Below are 25,878 nucleotides of genomic sequence, written 5' to 3'. Positions count from 1 at the left end.
GAAAACTTATTGTGATGCATTATCTTATTTATGACCACTTTGTAGGTATGATGGTTGAACCGTGTTCCCTTAAAATTCATATGTTGAAGCCCCAAGCCCTAGTAGGTGTATTTGGAGAGAAGGTGATTTAGTTAAAATGAGGCTGTTAGGAGGGGACCCTAATCCACTGTGGTTGGTGTCCTGATGAGAAGAAATCTGGACACAAAAAAAGATACCAGGGATGTGCAGTGCACGGAGAAAGGACCTTGTGAGTGGGCAGCACGCGGCTGGCCGTCTATGTCAGGGGGAGAGAGCTTCCAGCCCCCAAAGCTGTGAGAGAATAAACGTCTGCTGTTAAAGCCACCGTCTGCAGCATTTTATTATGGCAGCCCCAGTAAAGTACTGTCATGTCACGTGCTTTGAGAGGAACTAAGTCTCCTGAGGTCTTCAGCTTTACATTGCTTTCAAAAGCTTTCATCGGTCACTTTGGTGAAAATTTAAGTAAGTTGCTTAGCATTATTTAGATCTATTCTACATTTTACAACATCTTATACAACTTTGCTGTCTCAAAAAACCATGTCTCTATTCTAAGAGTTTAGGTTTAAAGTGATTATCCATAAATCGAGTGGCATTTTCTAATTCTGCTGTTTTAAAAACTGGTGTTTCTATACCAATGGTGGGTATTATTCTTCCAGTTTAAAGAAAGGTGAATTATCTCTAAAGATAGTCTCTTAAAAAACACACTTGTCAATACATTTTAATATACATAAGACTTAAGTTTCTCAAGGGCAGAAATTTTATTTTTTGATGACATTATTAGGATTTCCAGGGCCTACCACAATAGGTCTTAGTTTGCTGCTTTGCTTCTAAAGACACTATTTTATCTGAATAAATTCTGATAAAGGAGCTGCTTATTACCACTGGCATACTTTAATTCTTATTTCATTATTCGTTAAAAGAAACTATTTTAAAATGAAAACTGCTAATACCAGCTTCCATGGTGAATGTGAATGAATCATCTGACTACTATTACTGTGGATTGTGGCTTTTGGAATTGATTTTTCTTCATTAGCATTCTAAATCATTACTCATAGATTACATTTTTTGATATTTAAAATGCTCTACAAAATGCAATTATGGCTTATCCAATTCAACAAAGTAAATGATGTTGTGAACACATCTTTCATACCTCCAACTTATTAGGAAGCAAATCAAAATGTTTCTCACTTTTATCACCTGCAGTGTTCAGTACTAGAAGTCTAGATAATTTTTAAAGCACTGACTACATAAGAATTAACTATGTCATTTTTTAGCCACTTAATTAAATATAATAGAAATGTGTAAACTCTTATATTTCTAAAATGTCTTAATTCAATATCTTCATTTAAACCTGTGATGTTGAGTTCTTTCTATTCCTTAATTGTTCACTTGCTTTCATGACCATCTCCTTCTCCTAGACATCAAATTGAAATGAATGAAAGCTTATTTTGAGACTATTTTGGGAATTAACGTGACAGTTCTGGAATAATACAGAAACCCTAAGTGTTATTACTAAATGAGTGTTGGGAGTACTGATCTACCTAACAATTTAAAATTCTAAGTATGCACTTATGATCCTAAACCTATGTCAAATATTTAAAAAAAGACAAAGTACATACACTTAATTATGCTCTTAAAATTATTTCAAAAATTGATTCTTATGCTAGGATTAAAACTTTACCTCAGGGTTTGATTTAATCTAATCAATCTATTTTAATCCAGTTAATTAAATTTAAACTGATTTGATTGATTTGACTTGATTGAATGCAGCAAGCATAGGGCCATAAAGGGTGGGGGACAGGATGAATGGGTCATCAGTCTCCATCTCTCTCCTCCCCACATGGTCCACCTTGTTCACACTGTATCTCCAGCCTCTAGAGCAGTGCCTAGTGTACATTAGGCCTAATTATCTAATTGTTGTAAAGAGAATTCTCTCCAGATACAGATGACTAGAGAGAAGTTGCAATTTGTTGAAAGTCTGCAAGTCTTCCTCTCTTCCTCTTTCTTGAATAGAATTTAAAAAATAATTTGATGTTCTTTTCTATTATGAGTCTTCGAGTTGAGAATCCACAGTAATGGGCCTTTGTTCTCTACTGGCCAACAAGAGTCCTATCCTATGTAATAAAAGTCTAATATGCAAATCTACCGAATGGCAGAACGACCATTCGCTATGATGCACACTGACCACCAGGGGGCAGATGCTCAACGCAGGAGCTTCCCCCAGCCTGCAGGCCCCAGGCCAGCCAAGGCGGGTGCCAGCGGGGGCCCCCTGATCTCCCTGCCGGTCACCCCACAGATTGGCCCTGATTGCTGGTCAGGCCTAGGGACCCTACCCATGCACGGATTTCATGCACCAGGCCTCTAGTCAATAATAAAATGACTAAATATTACGACTTATAGCACAATATGTTCTACATGTATGAGCATCTAAATGGAAAACAGTACTTAAAGGGAGTTAACATGTAACAGAGACCACTTTTATGTACAAATCCTCTTGGATAGAGGAACACAGGTATTTCCTGGTAGAGTGGAAGGAAACTAATGGTTCCTGAGCCAACTTTTTGCTAATGTGTTTAACACATTATTTAATATAATCCACACATGTCATTGTAAGGTAGAGTATTACATCTTATGGGTAGAGAACTGAGGCTCGGGGAAGTTGAATAACTTGCTCAAGTTCCAAAAATAAAGTGACCAATCAGGACACAAATCCAAGCCTGTCTGTCCCCAAACTGCAGGCTCTTTGCATTACACCTGACTAGGGTGGACACTGTATTTTCAGCTCTATGAACCATTTGCCCAGTGACCTTTGGGATGATCCCTTTACCTTATTCACTAAACACAAATATAACTAGCTACCCACCTCTCAGGGAGTTCAGAGAATTCATGAATGTTACAAAATACAGCACGTAGCTCTACCTTGCACTCAACAAATATTTGCTGAATTTGAATTTTGTTGAACATCTGAATTAGCTGACTCCCATGAGAGAGGAGAGAAGAGTACATGGAGCCCCGAGAGGGAAAATGGAAAAAAGAAAAATGAAATGTAGTTGGAGGCAAAAATATAGACAAAGTAGGTGAAGAGCAATAGAAGATGATGGGCTTCTAGAAAAATTAACATGAATGTTGTGTCGATGCTTTTCAAAGGACTTTTGTTTGCTTTTGTTAGCAACAGAGCCTTTCTTCAGAAATATTATTTCAGATACAGAGCTATTCTTTCTTGCTTTGAAGTTTCCATGGTGTCCCCTGAAGAACTTTCACGGAACCCCTCAGGCCAGCTCAGGGCAAGGTCTGAAACTTCCTGTTTTTATATCTGCCTCCTTCCTTAACACCCGTCTATATACTATTTATACTTAATGAAGAATGGGTGTTCTCTTTCTCCTGATAACAGATGCTCAAAGATTGAGGTGACTTTAAGCATGTGTTTTTTTTTAATGTATTTGTTGATTTAGAAAGAGAAGAAGGGAGAGGGAGGAGAGGGGAGAGAGAGAGGGAGGGAGAGAGAGAGAGAGAGAGAGAGAGAGAGAGAGAGAGAGAGAGAGAGAGAGAGAGAGAAACAGAGATGTAAGAGAGAAACATCTATCGACTGCCTCCCACACTCACCCTGACTGGGGAGTAAGCCTGCAACCTGGGCATATGCCCTGACTGGGAATTGAATCAGTGACCTTTTGGTGCACGTTCAACCAACTGAGCCACACTGGCCAGGGCTAGGGATAGTTTGATGCAGGCGTTAAACCATGGTGTCGGGAATCTGTGTCTCTCCATTTTCGATACTGCATTTTCTGTGCAGACTCCATTCTCAAGGTTCTTTCTACTTGAGGAAAATATGGCCACCAGCAGTTTCAGGCTTATATCATCCTTAGATCCTACACTCTCAGGAGAGAGTGAAGCTTGCTGAATAGCACAAGTCTCCTTAAAGGATCTGATTGGCTCATCATCAATCACATGCTCATCTTGATCCAACTACTATGATTGGAGCAGTGTCCACGCTAGCATCAGGGGCAGGCCAATTCCAGCAGAACACATGGATTGGCAAGAATGAGTGTGAAGGGTGATGCCCCAAAGTCAAGTCAAACTGAGCACAGGAAAACATGTTCACGCCAGTGATCAGAGAATTGATCAATGGTGAGCAAGCCCAAGACAGGGAGGTTTGAAAACCAGGCTGACTGAAGTGGTTATGTTTTTAAAAAGGTACCAGTAGAATTCAGGAGCAAAAGAAAGAAAAAGATGAAAGATGGCGGCATAGTTAAACAACTAATCTGCTGCCTCACACAACAATTTCAAAAATACAACTAAAAGACAAAAACGTCTACCACCCAGAACCACGGGAAAGCTGGCTGAGTGGAAGATTTACAACTAAGAAGAGAAAGGAGCACAATCGCTGAAGAGCTGAGGTACGGAGGCACGCGAATCGGGCCGGCAGCGGGCGGCTGGGTGCGCGGCTTTTCTTCAACCCGCAGGGAGACAAGCTCCCGATCACTCTGAAATCCAGTTTCTGGGGACACTCGGGGGACCCAGGCACCTACGGGGAGAAGCTGGACTCTCGGCCATCGGGTCGGAAAGTGAGAGTGACTTTTTTGCAGAGGTGCGCCCAGCAATCATTGTTTACTGCGCTGGAGCACAGGCCACAGGGACTTGGAAAAGTGGAAAGGCAGAGACGGCTGATGGCAGCCATCGCCGTTGGCCATGACCCAGCCTAGTGACACCCTGAGACCCCGCCCCGCCCTGAGACCCCGCCCCACACATTCTACAAACCCGCCCAGGCTCCACACAGCGGCTTTTGCATATAAATGGCCTGTTCTGGAGCAGCTCAACCAAATTAACTGCAGCTCCAGTCAGACTGCTCCAAAACCGCCCAAGCAAAGGAGGAGAAAACTAGCCCTTGCTGTAGCTCCTGCTGGGGGACACACAGTACACAAGGGTACACCAAGAGTGTCCACCTCAAGTAACTGGGAGGCTGACCCGTTGAACCAATAGGACACCTAGTACACAAAACTACCCTACCAACTTAGGGAAGCAGAGAATATGAGAAGGCAAGGAAACAGATCACAAACCAAAGAAATTGAGGAGAACAAGCGACTGGACATAGAGTTCAAAACCATGGTTATAAGGTTTTTCAAGAATTTCATGGAAAAGGCCGATAAATTCAATGAGGACCAACTAGAAATTAAACATACACTGACTGAGATAAAAAATATTATACAGAGACCCAAAAGCAGACTAGAGGATTGCAAGAATCAACTCAAAGATTTGGAATACAAAGAGGCCAAGGACACTCCTCCAGAGAAGCATGAAGAGAAGAGAATTCAGAAAGTTGAAGATAGTGTAAGAAGCCTCTGGGACAACTTCAAGCGAACCAACATCAGAATTATGGGGGTACCAGAAGAAGAGAGAGAGCAAGATGCTGAAAACCTATTTGAAGAAATAATGAACGAAAACTTCCCCCACCTGATGAAAGAAATAGACTTACAAGTCCAGGAAGCGCACAGAACCCCAGACAAAAGGAATCCAAAGAGGACCACACCAAGACACATCATAATTAAAATGCCAAGAGCAAAAGACAAAGAGAGAATCTTACAAGCAGCAAGAGAAAAACAGTTAGTTACCTACAAGGGAGCTCCCATACAATTATCAGCTAATTTCTCAACAGAAACCATGCAGGCCAGACGGGAGTGGCAAGAAATATTCAAAGTGATGAATAGCAGGAACCTACAACCAAGACTACTCTACCCAACAAAGTTATCATTCAGAATTGAAGGGCAGATAAAGAGCTTCACAGATAAGAAAAAGCTAAAGGAGTTCATCACCACCAAACCAGCATTATATGAAATGCTGAAAGGTATTCTTTAAAAAGAGGAAAAAGAAGAAGAAAGATAAAAATTTTGAACAACAAATACATATCTATCAACAAGTGAATCTAAAAGTCAAGTGAATTAAAAATCTGAGGAACAGAATAAACTGGTGAACTTAATAGAATCTGGCATAGAATGGGAGTGGATTGATAATTCTCAGGGGGAAAGGGGTGTCTGTGTGGGGAGTATGGGAAGAGACTGGACAAAAATCATACACCTATGGATAAGGACAGCGGGGGGGGGAGGTAAGGGAAGGGGGGGGTAGGAACTGGGTGGTGGGGAGATGTGTGGGAAAAAAGGAGAAACAATTGTAATCTGAACAATAAAGATTCATTTAAAAATAAATAAATAAATTAATTTTAAAAAAAAGATGAAAGATGAAAGAAATGTCCTATTAGTCGTGCGCACTTGTACTTTCACAAGGAGAAGAAAAGACTTACTTGGTCTCTGAAGGAAAGGCGAATAGGTTGTGAAGCCATCCACAGGCCTACTTGTCATCAGGATGAGATGAAAAGCAGTCAACAAGAGCCTGCACGAGGATTTCGTGTGGGAACTCAGATTATAAAGTCACTGGGGAAGACTTCAAGAGACATTTTTGCAGTGATTAAGTTGCCAAGGGTGAAAGAGCAGAGAGAACGAGACTCAAGCCTTAGGAATAGAACGTCGTCTTATTTATTTTGGACACAGCATCTAGAGAGAAAAAACCTAGAGCTGTTGGCTGGACACAAATAGCACCAAGTCAACCAAAGATAAAGACCACTTCCGTGGTAGTATGCGTAGTAGTTAGGTGCTCAGGTTCTGGAATCCAGTAGATCTAGAGTTAAACACAGGATTCTCTCATTGGTGGTGTGATGGATTTGATTTACATGGATGTTTCTCTCTGTCTCTCCCCCTCTCTTCCACTCTCTCTAAAAACCAATGGAAAAAATAAAAAATAATCTCAGGTGAGGATTAAAAAAAAAAAAACCCACAAAAACAAATCAGAAAACCAATGTTGCCAAAATTCATACCCTAAAACACACCATTTGAGATTGAATAACTAAGTCCTGACCATTGTGTATGTAGAGTTCAATACTGAATCTGAGATGGCCCCTAACTTATGATTAGCTCTCTTAATTTAGGACATAATTATCAAATCTAGGAGGGCATTGGTAATGACTAATTTTTTTTGCTTAACTGAGCACATTTTGTTCTGGATCCCTGTTCTTTAGAAGCTTACAGTTTTCAACTGTATACCCTAACGATCAGTTCTGAAATGCATAATTCGTTTTTAAAATCCAAAGAATACACATTGCTTACTCATGAAAATAAGAATGAGCACAATTATGGTGTACTTTTTTGGTGGGGGAAAGTGATGAAATTTTATCTAAAGCCTGGGCTTGCAGAAACAGTTGATTTTCTGCACTATTTTTTTTAAAGCTTTAATTAAATCTGGGTACATCCATGTGTTTAGTAAAAGCATTTCATTAGGAGAAAAAAGTTAAGAACTAGAAAGTAATTAGAATTTACTTACTTACGACTCTTTGAATGTACTGCTGTGGAGACGTACAGCATGCTGGCTGTTACTGTTTGTTTAGGGTCTGACAAGCTGTGAAATATGTGGCAATTTGGATTTTTTTCAACAGATACTTATTGCAAACCTGGCGTGTCCCAGGCACTGTTTCAGATTGGAGTGGAGCAATGTACATCATCAACTAGATTTACTAGAATTGACTAAATTTGATTTAATTGGATCACCTTGAATTAATTGGATCACCTTGATTTTATTGGTTACCTTGATTTAATTGGGTCACTTTGATTTAATTGGATCACTTTGATCTAATTGGATCACTCTGATTTAATTGTATCACAATAAAAATGTGTGTTGTTTTTTTTAAAATAAACCTTTCTGTATCATTTCAATGCCTAGTAATAAGAACTTCCGACAAAGAAGTACATGTGATGTTGGAAGGTGTTCACTGTGAAGAGAAGCGTTTTGTATTAAGCCCGGTAAATTTTACCAAAGTTAAGGCTTAAAGAGCCTGGCTGGTCTTACTTCTACAAAATCCCACGATTCCGCCCTGGCCAGTTTTGCTAAGTGGACAGAACATCGGCCTTCGGACTGAGGGGTCTCGGGTTCGATCCCGATCAAGGGCATGTACTTTGGCTGCGGGCACATCCCCAGTAGGGGGTGTGCAGGAGGCAGCTGATCGATGTTTCTCTCTCATTGATGTTTCTAACTCTCTATCTCTCTCCCTTCCTCTCTGTAAAAATATCAATAAAATATGTTGAAAAAAAAATTCCACGATTCCTAAACAATAAATAATATACTTAAAATACGGTTACATTTACTTCCTTAATTATTGACAAAGTCATTTACAATAATTCAATAAAAACACCTTCAGCCAAACAAATGGATTTCATGCCTCCAAAGAAAACTTTAAGAACTACTCAACATGTTACTTTTAATGTTAAAAGCAAGAGATTTAGTTTGCAAGTAGGTACACAATCTAAATAAAAATAGTCACATTTCTATGCTAGATGTGAGCATGGTGACAGAATAAAAGACTCCAGCTTTGAAATGGTTCGGTTTCTCCTACACATTTATTTTCTAGCCTCTTTGAACTCGGCATTGACATTTCACCACAGCGGGAAACTATTGAGCTGTCGCATCACGAGGTTCCTTGAGATTTATTCTTAAACACACTATAGAGTGTCATTATTATATTGCTCATACTATAAGCACTGAATAGAAATTCGCACAGAGAAGATGACAAAGTGCCTGCATGAATTCTTTTGGAATTTACAAGAACATATATTTTCCACACTTACATTTCTGCAAAAAGTTTGCCTCATTAAGCCTGTGAAGGAAAAGGTAAGAATCATATAATAACTTTTACACAGATCGCCTTTCTCTCCAAAGGCAACCCTTTGATTTCCTCGGAGAAAGAGTATTAAAATCCTCTAACTTGAGACTTGAGACGAGTATTATGGTTTTGTTCCATGGCTCAGTCTGCCAATGCTATTTCTTCCCATCCTTTTCTTTCCCCAGACCTCCCCGTGGAAATACGTTCTTTCTTTTATTTTCCTTCGAGATATTCTTTCCCCTTTGAATAATATCCTTTCCTAAACTTTGGGAACACCAGCAGAAGGCTGGAGCCCTGCTGGGCTTTCTTGGATCCTGACTTGATCCTGGAATAGGTAAAAGGCCGAGGAGATGGAATATCAAATACTCTCTAGTACGGGGCAGGAACACAATCTGGCCTCACATGGAGAAGCCTTCTGCACTGCAAACCAGCAGACCATGAGTACGTAAGGCCTAGAAGAACAAGAAGATGAAGGTGGTGGAAGGCATTAAGGCCACAGGCTTACACATGCCACGAAGGGTCCTTGGAATTCTGAGAATGGAGTAACCTTGATGGTCAGCCCTATAGACAAAGGGAATTACTGATTCTCCCCTACTTTTTCCTCACCCCTACTCCCTACCCTGGCAATGCTAGAAGTCAGATGCCTGTAAACAGAAACAGACTCATAGATACAGAGAACAGACGGATGGTTGCCAGAGGGGAAGGTGCTTGGGGGACTGGGTGAAAAAGATGAAGGGGTTAAGCAGTACAAATGAGTAGTTATAAAAACAGTCACGGGATATGAAGTACAGTATAGGAAATACAGTCAATAAGACTGGAATAACTATGTATGGTGCCAGGTGGGTACCGGAAGTCACTTTGTAAGTATAAGATTGTCCAGCCGTTATGCTGTACACTTAAAACTAATACAAAAATAATACTGAATGTAAACTGTAATTGAAAACTAAAAAAAAAAAAAAAGAGTGGTAGAAATAATTATAAGAAGATATTTAGTGAGGAAGAAAACGAAAGACTTGAACCTTTAGATGTTGACTATATCATTTCAAGTTGAAGTGACAAATCTCTTCAATTCCTACTTATATTTCCACAGTCAAAGGCACGTTTTTAGTATAAGGCTTACTATTTGCATTGGTGAATTTTGCCAGGACTTTGGGCTACAGATCACACTGATCTGGGCAAATCTAGAATGATTGGCTTTTGGCCCTGTGGAAACAACACCTATGTATCATTTAGTCATGTTGAATCGCTCTTCATTCTAACCAGAAAAGAAATGAAGACAAAACGACAGCTTTGAAAGGTTACAGAGATCGGGGATAATTAAAAATATATACGCAACCCACTATTACCAGGAAGAAAAACCATAGAAGTTTTAACAAATTAATTTTGTTTACTATGAAATGTAATTAATTACTAAAGCAAGATTTTATGCTTTATTTTCAGGGGTTATTGAGTTGTAATTAGGTTCCTGGCATGACATGTAAATGGAACTAAATAAATTTAAACACATTTTCATTTATTCGTACATATAAAAAGATACAAATAAGGCAATTATACTTCACACAAACCAGGATTCACACTTAAAATATTTTACAACTCACCAGTCAGAACAGATGTAACTAGTACTATTAGTATACACAAAAATAACAGCAGTAAAAAAAACAACAAAAAAAAACCTCTTCCACAGACCATGAGTTTTGTTTATTTCTTCCCTACCATATACTTTTGCTAAAATCTGACTTCTTAGTATGATATGTATATGTGTACATATATGTTAAGAGAGTTCCTAAACACAGTACTTTTCAAAGGAGGTAGTTAAGTCTCAGTTAATTTTATTACTTCCACAAATCAATCTTTGATTAAATAAGGATTTATAGAAATTTATCACATTATTTAAATTTTTACTGAATCTTTTAGGATTAACCAAAATAAAATAAAATAAAATAAAAAGTCATTCAATAGCAACTACTAATAACCACTATACATTGATTTATTTGGAAACACTTCCCAACACAGAGATTAAAAGAGAAATCGCAGAGACTTGAGACTACAGTCAGTGAGAGTTTTCATCATGTTTCACGCTATCCAATAAAAATACTGTTTCAGATGTCATGAGGCAGGTAAGAGCGTTATAACAAATGGTGTTCTCTCTCTACAAGTTCTTAACCTACGATCACACAAAGTTAAGTGTAGACACGTTAAGAATAATTATTTAAGCCCTGGCTGGTGTGGCTCAGTTGGTTGAGCATCATCCTGTGCACCAAAGGATCTCGGTTTGATTCCCAGTCAGGGCACATGTTCGGGTTGCGGGCTCAATGCCCAGTAGGGGGTGTGCAGAAGGCAGCCAATGGATATTTCTCTTTCACACTGATGTCTCTCTCTCTCTTCTTCTCCACCCCCCTCTAAAAAAATCAATTAAAACATACATAAAAAAGAAATAATAGTCTGTAGAAAAGAGAAAGTCTTCGCACTTGAGAAGTGTATTTGCCATAGGTATCACTTATATTAAAGCAATTCATCTCTGGCTAGATCACTGCACCTTTATTGCCCCCCAACTCCTCTTCTCTCTCATTGCATCTCTCCTCTTCCTACCACACCTCTCACCTCACTACCACCCAGCTAGTTCTGAATGGTGTCTTCGTGACTCAGTTAAAGGATGGATCAGAGATACTTAAAACAGTGAGGAAGACCATTTTGGTTCTTAGTCAACCCACTTAATGAAAAATGCAACTACAGATAAGCAACTAGGTATCAATGAGATATACAACTGAATAATCAGAGAAAAGCGTTTTGTCTACTTCTTCTGACTCTACGTTTTCTTAAAAGCACATGCTACAATTTATATTTGAAGATGTTTAGGTGTTTTCCAAAGTATTCCAAAACATATTCACTCTAAGATATGCTTCACAGACCAAAATTACTCGGTCAAAATGACTCATGGAGACATTACAGATTGTATCTTTCTTTTGAAAAGTCACAAAGCACATAAACATAACAAACGACTTTATAAAGTCTTGCAATTTCTAAAACTCACATATTAAAAGTGTTTGCCCACATTTTCTATACTCATTTGTCCACAAAACATCAGTTTTCTATTTATTATCTGTTGGCATCTGAAGATCTATAGGATACACTTTGGGAAATGTTACTTTAGATGAAAAAAAATTTCATTTTTATGATGTCTGATAGTGTCCATTTTTAACCAGAAACACATTTAAATGAGAAAAGTTAGAATGCAACAGGCATAGAAGCCCTTAATAAATATTGCTTCTGATCACTTTGTCCTTGTTCCTGTCACTTTGTTAATTCATTTAAAAAATTTACTTCTTCATGCTTTTGAAAATATTGATAGCTGGAAATAGATCTCAGACTGGCCAAAGACCCAATGTCATATAAATACATTAAATAGTACCATGACCTTAAAAAGCAATGAATCATAGATTAAAGTTTATGCTTCAAAGAACTACAGAGGATACAGTACAAGTGAAAACAATTTTACTTTCTCATTTGACAACATGACTTATATAATGCCTATTTTGGGTTGGGAAAAGAAAAAAAAAAATCACTGCTTCTCCTCCATCCCTTTAAAAAGAAAAGCAGAGAGTCATACTGATCCTTTTTCTAAAGTAGTAGAGAATAAGTGAAACATCATTTCAGAATGTATCTCAAGTCACTGATCCAATTAATCTGTGATGGATCTGAGCTGAGGCACCTTGAAAGCACCTTGCAGGAAGAGAGGAAATTATTTTCAGAAGATCCAAGTTTGTATGTAGAAAATCTAAAGGGAAAACTAAGTAGAATTAATGAGAAACAGTATTAGAATTGATCAGTAAGGTGGCCTCATACAAGATTTAAAGCACTGTTTAAATCAATAATTTTAATAAATATTAAAAACAACCACTTAGAAAATGTATTAGAAAAATGATGGTATTTCCAATGGTAATATACGTTACAAAATACCTAGGAATAGGTGTTTTGTTTTGTTTTTAAAAAGATTGTGTCATTATTTATTACAAATAAATGGTGGTTTCACATCTGTCAAAAACAGGTCCTGTTTTTACATGTGTGTTCATGTTCTGAATGTACAAGAAAGGGTCATGTGCTTAGTTCGTCCAAGCTCACACACACATCACTAAGTACTTTAAAATTAGGATGGTCTCCTTTTGAACCAATCTGTTTAGATTCACGATTAGTAAAAGAGTATGAAACTAATGAAATACAGTGATAGAAATTAGGAAGTGTGACAGAGCCACAAGATATTTTTAAAAAATTACAAAATGTTACTGAAGGACATAGAAAGCCTAATCAATGGAGACAGCCTATGAGTCTGAATAGAATGAATCAATAGTATAAAGATGCCAATTCTCCCCAAATTAGTCTAAATTTTCATTGTACAGTTTTCCAAGAAAAGAAAATATGAGTGTAGCCAAGAGAATTTTGAAGATGAATAAGATATGGATAGTCTTGACCTATGAGTTAGTAAAATAAACACCAAAACAAAATTAATATTTAAAACATGATAGTATTGTTTCAACTTCTCAAATCAATAGAACAGAATAGAAAATCCAAGAACAATAAAAACAATTAAAATATGCAAAATATGGGATTTTATATAAATAAAGTTTGGGTTATTCAATGAATTACCTCGTTCTAACTATCTACTTGGAAAAAATAAATTAGATTTCTACTTTTCACCATCTACAAAAGAAATTCCAGATGCATAAAAACCTCATACACACGTCAAAATGAAAAATAAAATTTTATAGTATAAGAGAGGGGAAGGTTTTACCAAATATGACACAAAACCAGGAAAATGGGCACAGGCAAAACAAGTATTACACAGGAAAAAAGAAATTAAAATAATTAATAAACCAGCAAGAGGTGGAAATATTCTTAACCTTACTAATAATCAAAGAATGTATTCAGTGTCGAGTACTAAATAAAGTGAAAGTGAAAATCTGTACTAGACTGGCAAAGATGAAAAGAAATTAACACGAATATGGCTAAGAGTGGGCCAAAATAAGCTCTCTGAGAACCTCTTGGAGAGGATATGAATGGCACAGTACTTTTAGGGGGTTATTTGCAACTACTTTTCCAAATTAAAAATGAGCATGCCCTTTTAGCTATTCTACGTGCAGAAACTATTCTACAGGTAAGTCCTATATACACTTAGATGAGGAGGGAGGAGAGGTAGAGAGATTGGAAGCTTGAGGACTTGACCGCCACTGCTGGCTTTGGAATGAGCCTAGAAGCTGCGAATGAGCCCCAGCAAAGAAATGGGGACTGCCCTTCAGTCCCACAAATGGGTGAAATGGAATTCTGCCAGCCAGCAGATGAAGGCGGGAAGAGGAGTCCTCCCTAGAGCCGCCAGAAAGGAGCACAGTCCTGCCAACACCTTGCTTTTGGCCGTGTGAGACGCGAAGCAGAAAACCAGCTGAGCCACACTGCGTCGGGACTTCTACCTGCAGAGGGTGTGAGGTCATAAATTTGGTTGTTTTGAGCCTCTACACTCGTGGTAATTTGTTACAGCAGCAATAGAAAGTCTAATCCCTCAGACTCCGGCCCATCCTCTTCCCCCCTCTGCTTCCATGTGGTAGACACCATCATCATTAGTGTTTCTAACATGTCTTCCCGGAAGCCTAGAATCAAGAAAGCAAGGCCCAACGAGAAATGCATTATGGACACACTATTGCTAACTACCACTGTGCCTCGGTCTGTCACTGCCTTATATCTATCTACACATCCCGTGTGTGAGTCTTCCTTCTTTGCCTGCGTACCTGATTTGAGGAGATCATCTTTAAGCATTTAAGTTTATTTTACCTTTAGGGTCATTTATGTTAGAAAAATTTCTCAGTAGCACTTCATCTTAGTTGACAAGTAAAAGCTAGAAATTGACCGTTTATTTGTGAGATCTTATTAAGCAGAGAATCAGCTTAGTTCTGAAAAAAAGTTAATGTATTACAGATAAGGTATATAAATCTGCTATCCTAACATACTCCCTACAAAAATAGCTACTATATACAATATAGTTATAAATTTAAAATAAATTTTCCTACTACAAAGGCAGCGTGATCGCGTTTTAAAACAATGAACTAGGCTTTTTCTTTGCTTCATTATTACTCAAGAAAACCACTGTACTCAAGAAAACCACTGAACATTTTTGCTTCAGTTTCACATTCATGAAATGATATTACCACCTATCTTATTCCACTAGTGAGAAAAGCAATTCAAGCTTTTTTTTTTTAAAAAAAAATGTTATCTCATTTAGATGCAAATGAAATACGGTATATGATTGATCATAATTACAGTGAATTATACTTAAACATATTATTGTTGACTGATTTATAGAACATATTTCAATATAAATTCACTGGTTGAATTTGTTGCATTTCTTCCTTATGTCAAATAACCATACGGCTTGTAGTAAGTAAATATTTATAAAGGTTGCTCACGATAAAATAGGAGTAATATATTAAACCATGTGCTGTTTCTGCTGTTCAGATATCAATTCTAAAGTATAAATAACTTCTAAACAGTAGTTAGAGAGAAAGTCTGGTGAAGTCAAATGATGGTCGTTCAATTATTTCTGCTTAATATTTTTCCTTAATATGAAAATTATATCATGTTTACATACTTTTTTCTTTTCTTCATTATGGAAAGGCTTGCTTTGTGTCTCCATAGCTACAGAGATACTGTTACTATGAAAAGTGCCTATCATTTCACAGCAAGGAGAGAATAAATAAACCAATAATTCAAAGCACCAAATTAGAGCCTGGGAGAAGGAAACCATGCCCGTTCTGATCGACAGCCAGGCGAGGACTGGTGAGCAGGAACAGACTGGCAGGTACCACAGTAATGGTGATAGTGATGGTGGCCGCAGGCGGGCAAGGCTCCAATCCAATCAGAGAAGCCTTCTGCATGGTTCCTGACTCACAGCTTATTACAACCAGAAGAGACATGCACAGGGAATCTGCCAATTACTTTAGTTCTTAGGATGAGTTCAGAATGGAGAACAGGAAAACAAACCAGAGCAGGAGAGCTGGAGAGGCAAGGTCATGAGTCAATAATAGCTAAGAAGCCGAAAGTAAGGCAGCACATGTTGCCGGGGCAATGCAAGATAGCACAGACGCAAGCAAGCTAGAATAGTGTATAAAACATGGGGCCAAGGGCTCTTGAGATTGATACAACTCCTGCCTCAGATGGAGAGAACAACACAGGAAAGAGGGAGGGAGGGAGGGAGGGAAGGAAGGAAGGAAGGAAGGGAAAAGAGAGAGGGAGACTTGCACCCTGGGAAGCTGGACTGGTTTGCGAACAGATTTTACCCTGTCCTGGGATAAAGAGGAGTGTGCAGGTATGCACAAGTATGCAGCTTGGCTCCGTTCTTTGTCTCTTAGAGTGAAACAAGAGACTGGCCACCCCTAGAAACCATGCCCCAGATCTACAGAAATTACTGGGGCTGCCCAGTGATGCTTCAGACGCTGGCATTTCTTTACAGAAAGAATGTGTGCAAGGTGCGAAAGCTTTCTATGAGCAATGATGCTGCACTTTTCTCTAGTTGTGGTTTCTCCTGGTATCTCTGCTCTTGGAAACCCATCTTTGTAAATAACAAGTTTCAACAGGTTTCGGGGGATTCAATTTCTGAAAATGTGAATAGAAAAGTCTCTGTGTTTGTTACTGCAGCTTAAAGGGTACTGAAAATTCATTATGCTAAAACAAGGATATTTTAGCAGGTAACACATCTTTGGCAGCTCTTCAAAGGTGTACTTGGGTGTGGAAAAGAAAGGAGATGACATAATCATGATGGGTTTGATTTGTAGAATTTCTGTATAATTTGTATAATTTTTAATAGTCCACAGTACCTACACAACAACCTTTATCGGAAACACAGTTAATCATATTGATTGAATATTTAAAATTTTAATAGTTTTTAAAAATCAAAGTGTTCAGTGTTAGTTTGATAGTCCACTTAAAAGTTTAAGCATGGAATTTAAATGCCATGGAATTTTACCTGAGTTTGGTACATAAAAATATCCTCGGATGAGGGTTAACAAAAATAAAAATAAATACACATTCAGGGAATACTAAATATGATTGAGAGGCTTAAACAGAGGAATACTACAGTATCCAGAATCTGTGAGCAAATTTTATTACAGTTGAGAATGTGTAACTCAGAATAATAAGGCTAATTCATATCTAAATATATAAAGATTATTCAAATATACACAGAATGTGAACCACTCAGTTTCATTATTACAAAATATAAAACAAAAGAGATTTAACTGGAAGCGAAAATTAAACCCCAGAACGTGATTCAAAGAGAAGACCTGGTATAACTTTAAAACTGTGAACTGTGCTATATGATTTAGAATATTACACTTTGTTGAGGAAGGAAATGAACTTCAGTTTTCCATTTCAGTTAGGAATAAGAAATGGACTTTTGAACATGTACTTACTTTCCAAATGAGTAAGTCAAATTGAACACAGATTCTTAAATAACCTTTTTTTTTAAAAAAAAAAATCTATTTTAATATATTGAAGTATATAAGTCTAACCCACTGCTGTTTCCAGTAAGATAATTTTACAAGCGACGGGTTAAGTGAAGAGCTCAGTCTGGCAGAGGGGGAAGAAGGCCCAAAAGGGCACGGAGCTACTTCCAATATCAATGGGACCGGAAGGGCTGTGAGAAGGGCCGGTGGCCGCTCTTCTCCTCCCTCTGGCCGCCATATTTCCTTTGGAAAGGAGGGTCTGGTTGAAACTTGCAGAAGCAGAGAGGCCTCCTTTATGAGCACAGCCACCCCCCCCCCCCCCCCCACAACCCTCCACCCCGGGGTTCTCTGTGGTTTACTGCGATTATTTCCTTGTCTTTACATCTTCCTATGTTTTCTTCTACTTCTGCATTACATGTTGCCTCGCCATCAATTTCCTCATCAGAATTTCCCCACCTCATGTCATACTTCTCTCTTAGCTCTTGTCCCGCTCTCCTTTTCTAAGCGATCATGAAGCCTCGAGTGAAAAGCAATAAATTCCTCACATACCAGAACAAAAACAGAAACAAAAACCCCACCTTTTTGGACTAAAAGCGACAGAAATCACATTCTTGTGTCAGTGCCGAACTTTTATGCCTAAGAAAAGTATCCGAGGTCCATTTTCCCACTATTTCAGCTTCAAGCATACATCGAGGTTAAACTAGAATCTATTGCCACTCTCCCTCATAGTGTATACCTCGTATACAAATTCAGGTCCTATTCAGTTGAATTTAAATGCCGTTTCAAAAGATCATTTGACTTTCAATTGTTTTTAATAGAAACACACACACACACACACACACACACACACACACACACACACACACACACTGACAACACAGGGTAACTATTTGTGGACTGTATGAATAAATATAGAGATCGTCCAACAACCGAACACAAAGACAGAAAGGCACCTTACACCACGTGCAATGTTTTATACCACTCAACATTGGTTACAACCCTCTTGGGTGCAAAGTATCCAACTAGAGCGAGGGTGGATGAAAAAATGAGCCCGACCAGGTTAGCATCTCCGATGCTATGCTTTCAAGTCACCTGGTACTTTTCCATCAAAGGCAAGCTTTGTAATTGCAACTAATTATTACTTCATTTGTTCAGGCCTGTCCCTCCTTCCCACTGGCATATTCATAGCAAACGAGGAGGGATCCCAGTTAAGAGGCACCCTGGTGCCGGCCACAGAGTAGAAATCCAATACATATTTACTGAGTAACCGTATAATGTTATGTTGTCAAACACACCGAATAAGGTAGTGAATAAGAGTGTCAGTTAAAAAAACACACAACTTCGCCTAACAGCAAAACGTTAGAGGAATGTGTCCACTTAGAGCAGCATCAGAGAGGAAAGATGAATTCTGCCTTAGTGTTTTTTATTCTACAAAGTCTTCGAGACCAAATAGCTTCTTTCAAAGCCCAAGGGGACAATGAGCCAACACTCAGGCTTTTCCATATGTTGGAGAACTGAACGACCGTTACTCCTGGTAGAGTTTTATACTGTTCCGCTAGGGCTTTATTAAATTTCCAGCAAATACCTGCTACCGTCTCTTTGGAAGTCTTCCCAGTAGGTAACTGGAACAGGATTCAATGGAATAAAAAGCAAAGAGTAGCTCCGTATGCCTACTCAGAGTGTATGGAGATTTCATTAAAAAATGGCCTTTCCCATCCTAGCCGGTGTGTCTCAGTGGTTAGAGCATCGCCCTTGCACCAAAGGGTCTCAGGTTCAATTCCCAGCCGAGGGTGCACACCTTGGTCGCAGGTTTGTTCCCTGGACCATGGTTGGGGTGCATTCGGGAGGCAACCAGTTGATGTGTCTCTCTCCCATTGATGTTTCTCTCTGTCTCTCTCCCTCTACCTCTCTCTAAAAAAAAAATCAATGGAAAAAATATTCTCAGGTATTAACAACAACGAAAAACGAGCCTTTACCTTAAAATTGCATTTCTGTTTATATGCCGATGCTCAAAAACCTTAAAGCATTTATTTTAATAAAATTTAAAGACTTCTTCTGAATGTCCTACAATTAAATTCATTATGGAATCAATTATTTAAATACCACATATTCTCTTGTAGTCTTATTATTGTCTGTTTTAGGTTCGTAATTTTTAAAAATTAATAAACCTTATTTTTAGAGCAGTTTTTGATTTATAGATGTTTATAAATTTTAAAGAGAAAAGTGCAATAAATTAAGTTCTACCAGAGAAATATATTAAAAAATTCAAAGGCTAACATTTATCGTATTAGTACAACACAGTTAAAACAGTTAATTATATGTAAATATTAGCAATTAAAAATAATTTAAATATGATCTTTATGTTCATAAATCAAATTTCTATTTCTATATTAAAATGCAAAATAACATTTTGAAACACAAAATGAAAAATTCTTGTAACAATCATATTAAATATAGTGAGTTACAACTAGGTTATAAGGAATACCATCAAATAACTATTTCAATATAATATCATTACATAAGGCTCAAATTCCAAAATCGCCATTATAGTTTGTAAAATCAAGATCAGCCGGGTCCAGGGAATAATGCATCTTTCAATTTTTTTGTGTTGCACATTTTCATCTTGACTTTTGTGTATAAGAACCCTAGTATTCAAACATAAATGAGACTTAATCCACTTGCCTATAATTTATTTGCTGTAAAAGAAACACCACATTATATGCTTTTGTCTGTTAGTTAAGTAGAAGATATACTATTATTTCCATGATACCAGGGAGTTAATGTTTAATTATCAACATCCATTTGAAAAAAAGACATTGCTTTGACTCACGGATTTCTTAATTGCTAACAGAGGCTTTTCTGAGTAGGAGCATTGTATCTAATTTATTTTGGTAGGTGTGGCTTAGCGACTGAATTTTAAACTAGCAAAGCTTTGACTCTCTTCACTGTCAGCAGGAAATCCCTCCATCCCTGCTGCTGGAGAATGTTGCTGCTTGGAGTTTTAACGGGGAAAGAAACTGCAGTGAGGAAATTGATACCACTGGTAATGGCTGCTTACAAACTGAAAAAAGAAGTTAGGCTGTCAGCAATAAAAATAGATTATTCGCGCAAAACAGGAGGCGTCATCTTCATCACCGTATCTTGCTGGGACTGAAGATGAACCGGGCTGGCTCCAGCTTGAGAAAGCTACAGAAAAGCAAACAGCTCACAGGCCAGAGCATCTTTACAAAGGGTCAGCAGCTGGCCATCAGGGGGACCACGGCTCAGCTCCTCCCTGAGGAAGAAAGGCATTCAAGGCATTGCAAGAACAGCAGCGGCCACGGTTCGCGTCGAAGCAGGTTCATCACTGAAAACCAAAGTCATGGCTCCATTCTCAGGGGCGCTGACTAGTTTAAAGTGCCCCCTTCCCTCTGGCACAGGTCATGGTCCACATGGTACTGCAATAAAATGAGCACGAGGAAAAGAATGTGTATTTTCATGACAACTCAGAGGTGAAGGCAAAAGTAACAGAAAAAGGGCCTACCCGTCTGGCTGAGCTGAGAGGCGCTGCGACTTTTCCGGGACAGACCAACAATAGCTACCATTTTGGCCCCGATGCTGGAGCGCCGCTTGTGGCCGCCGGGGCCCAGGGCGCCCACCGCCGTGTCCGACTGGCTGCCCTCGTTCTTCTCCAGCGAGCACAGGTCTCCGCTGATGCTGGTGCTCTTGGTCATGTTCTTCCCCGAGGCGCCCGCTTGTCTGCTTTGCATTTTGGATGTAAAGACACTGTAGGCCGATGGATCGTTAAGAGCGAAGACGAGAGTAAAAGGGAAAAGACAGAAAAGGTATTTTAGAGGAAACCTCTGAGATCTAATGACATGTTAGCATTTATGGGGCATATTTTGAGGATTAGAATGTTTCAAAGACCAGGGTCATGACTGGGCCTTCCTATTCAGGGCGAACCTCAACACGACTATGGAAAACGGACTTATCATTTCATGTCTGGTGTCAAAGAAGACACCAGTTTGCATGGCCAGAGGAAGACAAATTCAGGGAAAATCAGTGGGCTGTCCTGCAAGTGAAAATAAGCTTTGAGGCAGCTGTGTAGCCTAAGGAGGGCGTTTCCAAAGCATTCCCCTCCTGTTGATTCACTATTGCCTTCAAAAAGAAACTCGATGGAGTGGGAAAATCTTACAAAAAATGGCAAAAATTACAGCATCCATTGCTAAGAGTGGCCCTTTAAAACAAGTTTTTTCACTTTATGAAAAATGCAATGAAGTTTATCTAGCAATAGCGAAATTTTCTAACAGGGATTGATGTTTTCATTAGCTTTGAATGAAAAATAATTTATTTCACTTCATGTAGTTTCATATTTATTGACATAAGTCAATATTTAAAAAAAAAAAGATTTTCCTCTTGCATTCATTTGGCAAAGAAAAATCATTATCCGTTTTCTAGACGTGGTCAGAAAGCAACCAGTGAGTCCAGGAGGCATGTGAGCTGACTGCTGATCTGCGGGACTGACTCCGTGGATGGAAGTGATCAGAGAGAGGACCTGGATTCTCTCATGATCACTGCCTGGGGTAGGAGGTGGAGGAAGGAGGTAAAGAACGTGGAAGTAGGCTATCCATGTAGCCCTATAAACCAGAAAGAATGTGGGCAGCCTGACTGGCAGAAATAGGAAGACTCATTTATGTATCACCAATTTTTGGCTTAGTATGAGAAAGTTTACTTTGATTCTGATCAATCTGAGCATATAACACCTAATTATAGAAACAAAATTAAAAATAGAAAACATTAGAAATAAACTTATACATCATTTAAAGGATGAAAATAAGAAAACTGACCCACTGAGGTGAGCTCTAATCTCTATTCAATTACTTGGTCTTAGTGAACAAAATGTTTTTTTCTCTCCCCTAGAGTAAAGTCTGCTAAAAGGATAGGACAGCTTGTTAATTTTATTAATGTATGTACATTTTCTCCAAAGATTTAAGAGGGGAAAGGCTCAATATGAAATTTTAAAAAAATACAGTAAAGTGTATTATTTTAACCATCACATTAGTTTCAACAAGAAATGAGGCATAAAGAGAAAGAGAGAAGCAAGCAAAGAGAACAGTGTATATGCTTCTATAAACCCCAAATCGATCATTTTCAAGCTTGTTTGATTTTGCTATACTTTAATAAGCAACAAAAACAAAACATTTTAGAGGCATATAGACATGGGCTTGAATCCCAACTTCGCTTTTTCTGAGAGTTAATTGCTCTACTCTGAGCCTCCACTTCCTCTAATTTATAAAATTAGAATTTTCCTTCCTTATTTTCAATAATAGAGATAATATGTCTGAACTAAACATTCAATAAATGGAAATTACAATAATTATTATTAGGGATATGGGCAATAGATAAAATAAGGCTAAACATGTATTATATAAATACATAACAGCATCGATAGAAATAATATTTGCAATTATAAACGTAAAGTGAAACATTTTGAGATGAAAATGTGTAAATCAGTTTTCATGCAGCCAGCATCATATAAGGGAGAGTAGACTACACTAGGAGTCATGAATTCCGGTTTGTTCTTTGGCTTTAGTGACTGATCTTGGGAGAGTTGTTTCCCTTTCTGGAGTTTGGTTTCCTTGTTTAACAAGTAAGAAAACCTAAGTAAGCACTAAGCAGAATGCCAGACATAGGAGCTCCCAAACTATTCTCTTCCTCTTTCTCAATAGCACCATCATCACCATCATCATCCATTAAGCATCTATTAAACATCGTGAACTGGAATATCTATAAGGTCCCCTTTAACTAGTGAATTATTTGCTCCTGTAGATATCTCCTGTTCCAGGGACTCTGAGCAAATACACAGAATGCAACATAAGATTTTCCTAGTACGCTGTCATCAGAAAAGGCGTGGCATGGCATAGAAAAAGCAAAGTTTTGGGTTGAGCAAAGGCCTTGAAAATAATAACATGGGCCCAGAGAGTCACAGTAACCTAGAGTTCCTGTTATGTAAGAATTTGTACCCCAAACATACATTTTTTAAAAAAACCCACCTACTTATCTATCAGGGAAGTCAAAGATAGACTCACAAAATATGGCTTACTGGACCTTGTGATTTCTGCATTTTAATTTTCATGGTTGGATATAAAGGGCATAAAAAACTTTGCCAAAATCAAACGGGATACAATAAAATACTAAATGGGAATGATAAATCAGCATGTAGGTTAATCTTTTAATTACCATTCGGTTTTAAGGAAGTACACCTCTCTTCAACCTAGCAACTTGGATAATGCTTTATCTACAAGAAAGGGTTGTTAGAAGTTTTGTTAAGAAGGATCTACTTTTCATCTTCCTGAAACTTCGAGATCACCAGGGATGAGTTTATAAATAGTTGCGCTGGGATGCTGTTCTGAGGGAGGAGACTGATGTGAGGGCATCACTATTGGCTTATTTTACTGTCCTCAGTGGACGCCACCTAAACCTAAAGCAAACAAGCTATCAACCACACATGTTAAAGTTTTTGGGCTCTTGGTTTACAGAATACTTCTGTAACACCCAAAGACTCTGCAAACATGGGTGTCATCTGGAATGCTCATTGTGCTTAATAAAGCAAAGACTCATTACATGACCAATTGCTTTAAAAGACAGAATTTGAAAGGGTCTAGTAATAGAATAAATTTCCAATGTTGCTGGTGATCCAGTGATAGATTTCTGAGGGGCAATTTGGCAAATGTTTAGAAAAATAAGCCGACTTTTTAACCTACCAATTCTATTTTTAGGAAAATCTTAGCAATGTGTACAGATTTAGCAAGAATGATATTTATTGAGAATTGATTACAATAGCAAAATAAACACATAAGGGAAAACCCCATAGACGTCCAACTATTGAGGGTGTCTGAATAAGTTATGTCCATCAATAAAATAGAACGTACCTTTGAAAATGCTGTTGTAAATAAATATTTATTGACATAAAATATGTTCCTGACATGGAGAAAGGGAGAGGGGAAGCAGATATTTGAGCTTAGTTTTGGCTGGCACACATACTAAATAAGGAATTACCCTAACGCTCGGGGACACAGACAAATTCAGCTGCCAGAGGCTCTTCAGTGGCACACACAGAGAAACAAAGAAATTCAGGTAAAAAAAGAAAGAAACATCTCTTGCTAAATTAGGTAGTTTGGGAAACCTGGATTCCTGAGATGATATAGCAGTCACCTGCGTAATAATATGAATATGAACAAGGGATTTGAAGAAAAGTAACTTGTCTGTTGAGAAAGTTTTATATTCTTAGGGGGGGAAGTATAAATGCAAAAGATCTAGATGCAGACACTGGGAACAGTGTCCTAAAAGCAGTTTTAATTTTCTCTGGTTGGTAATTATGGTTTTAAAAAATGTCCTTTTTTTCTATTTTGTTTCCCCCAAAATGAATATAAAAGGTATTGGCAATAAGAAAAAAAATTGAAAGAAACAAATGAAACAAACAAAAAGAGCAGTCAAAGACCAACACTCCTTTTCCTTTGACATAGGTAAAATCATTCAACACACACAGTTCATTCCACAGGCCAGAGGTACAGCATGGCTTTCAAGCTAATCCAGTTTACTACACAATAATATTGGGTGTTGATATAGGATACTCAGTTTCAGAAAGAGACACAGAGTTTCTACATTTCTACGTTCTGTCTTATGTACATTTTCTAATTTTTGCTTTATAAAACAATGAAAAACTATATATTTAGTATTCTAAAAGTAAAATATATAAAACTGCCAATGCAAGTGATCTATTTTATCACATCCTTGTAGTTATTGAAAGTTGTATCCTGAAAGATATTTTTATAATTATTTTTAAAAATATATATTTTTAATTGATTTCAGAGTGGAAAGGAAGAGGTAGAAACATGAATGATGAGAGAGAATCATGGATGGGCTGCCCCTTGCACACCCTCTACTGGGGATGTACCCTGAGCGGAATTGAACCCTGACCTCCTGGTTCATAGGCTCACGTCCAACCAATTGATAGCTATCTCAGCCAGGCTATCCTGAAAGATTTTTTAAAAAAGCAAATCTAGTTTTGTCAATCATTAGGCAAAAGGTACTGAAAGGTGAGTAAAATATTTCCCCAAAGACTTAAATAGCATATCAGGGGTTATAGAAGTATGTCATTAAATTAAATGAAGGTTACAGGCCACAGGGCAAAAAGTTAACTAATAGATTTGAATGAACAAATCCAAGTGTTTGGTTGTTAACATAAATAGAAAAAGACAAATTCTGAGTTTGTGAGTAGCATTGTAAACAAAATATATAGTCATGTCCAAACAAGAATTTCATTATATTCTTGTTTCAGAGCTGGAAGGTGGTTAGAAGAGAACTCACCCGAGGAATTAGAGACTGAGGTGATTCAGAATTTTGTGATTAGAGATACTTGGGGCCTAGCAACTAATACAGTGGAGTATGAGAACCGCAGCACAGGAACAGAGAAGACACTTAAGGATGGAAAGGAGACAGATAATTTTAGAGTAGAAGCATTTATATCTTGGGCTAGGAAGTGGTACTAGAGAGAGATTGTAGGGCTCAAACGTTAGAAGGTGATGATAATAATGACAGAGTAGGAAAAACCCAATGAGATTGGCCAAGCTCCCAAACATGATAGAACCTTGAAAGGCTTACTTCCTTTTTCCTTCCCTCTGCTGTGTTCCTGGAGGC

At 38.0% G+C, this 25,878-nt stretch overlaps 1 protein-coding gene across 39 annotated transcripts in view; it reads right to left on the bottom strand.

Annotated features, from left to right (window-relative positions):
• Positions 1–25,878, bottom strand: part of RIMS2 (regulating synaptic membrane exocytosis 2) — a 357,229-nt gene that overhangs the window by 29,394 nt on the left and 301,957 nt on the right. For 17 of the 39 annotated variants that reach the window (XM_054708317.1, XM_054708319.1, XM_054708316.1 and 14 more), the window contains one exon: positions 20,723–20,964. The exons of the other annotated variants lie outside the window; for them this stretch is intronic. In XM_054708317.1, coding sequence (XP_054564292.1) covers positions 20,723–20,964 — 242 coding nt within the window. The remainder of the gene's footprint in view (positions 1–20,722; positions 20,965–25,878) is intronic. 39 annotated transcript variants of the gene reach the window in all.

The sequence above is a fragment of the Eptesicus fuscus genome, chromosome 19 (assembly GCF_027574615.1).
Source record: "Eptesicus fuscus isolate TK198812 chromosome 19, DD_ASM_mEF_20220401, whole genome shotgun sequence".
Taxonomy (NCBI): Eukaryota; Metazoa; Chordata; class Mammalia; order Chiroptera; family Vespertilionidae; genus Eptesicus; species Eptesicus fuscus.
This window is presented reverse-complemented; position numbering and strand designations above follow the sequence as displayed.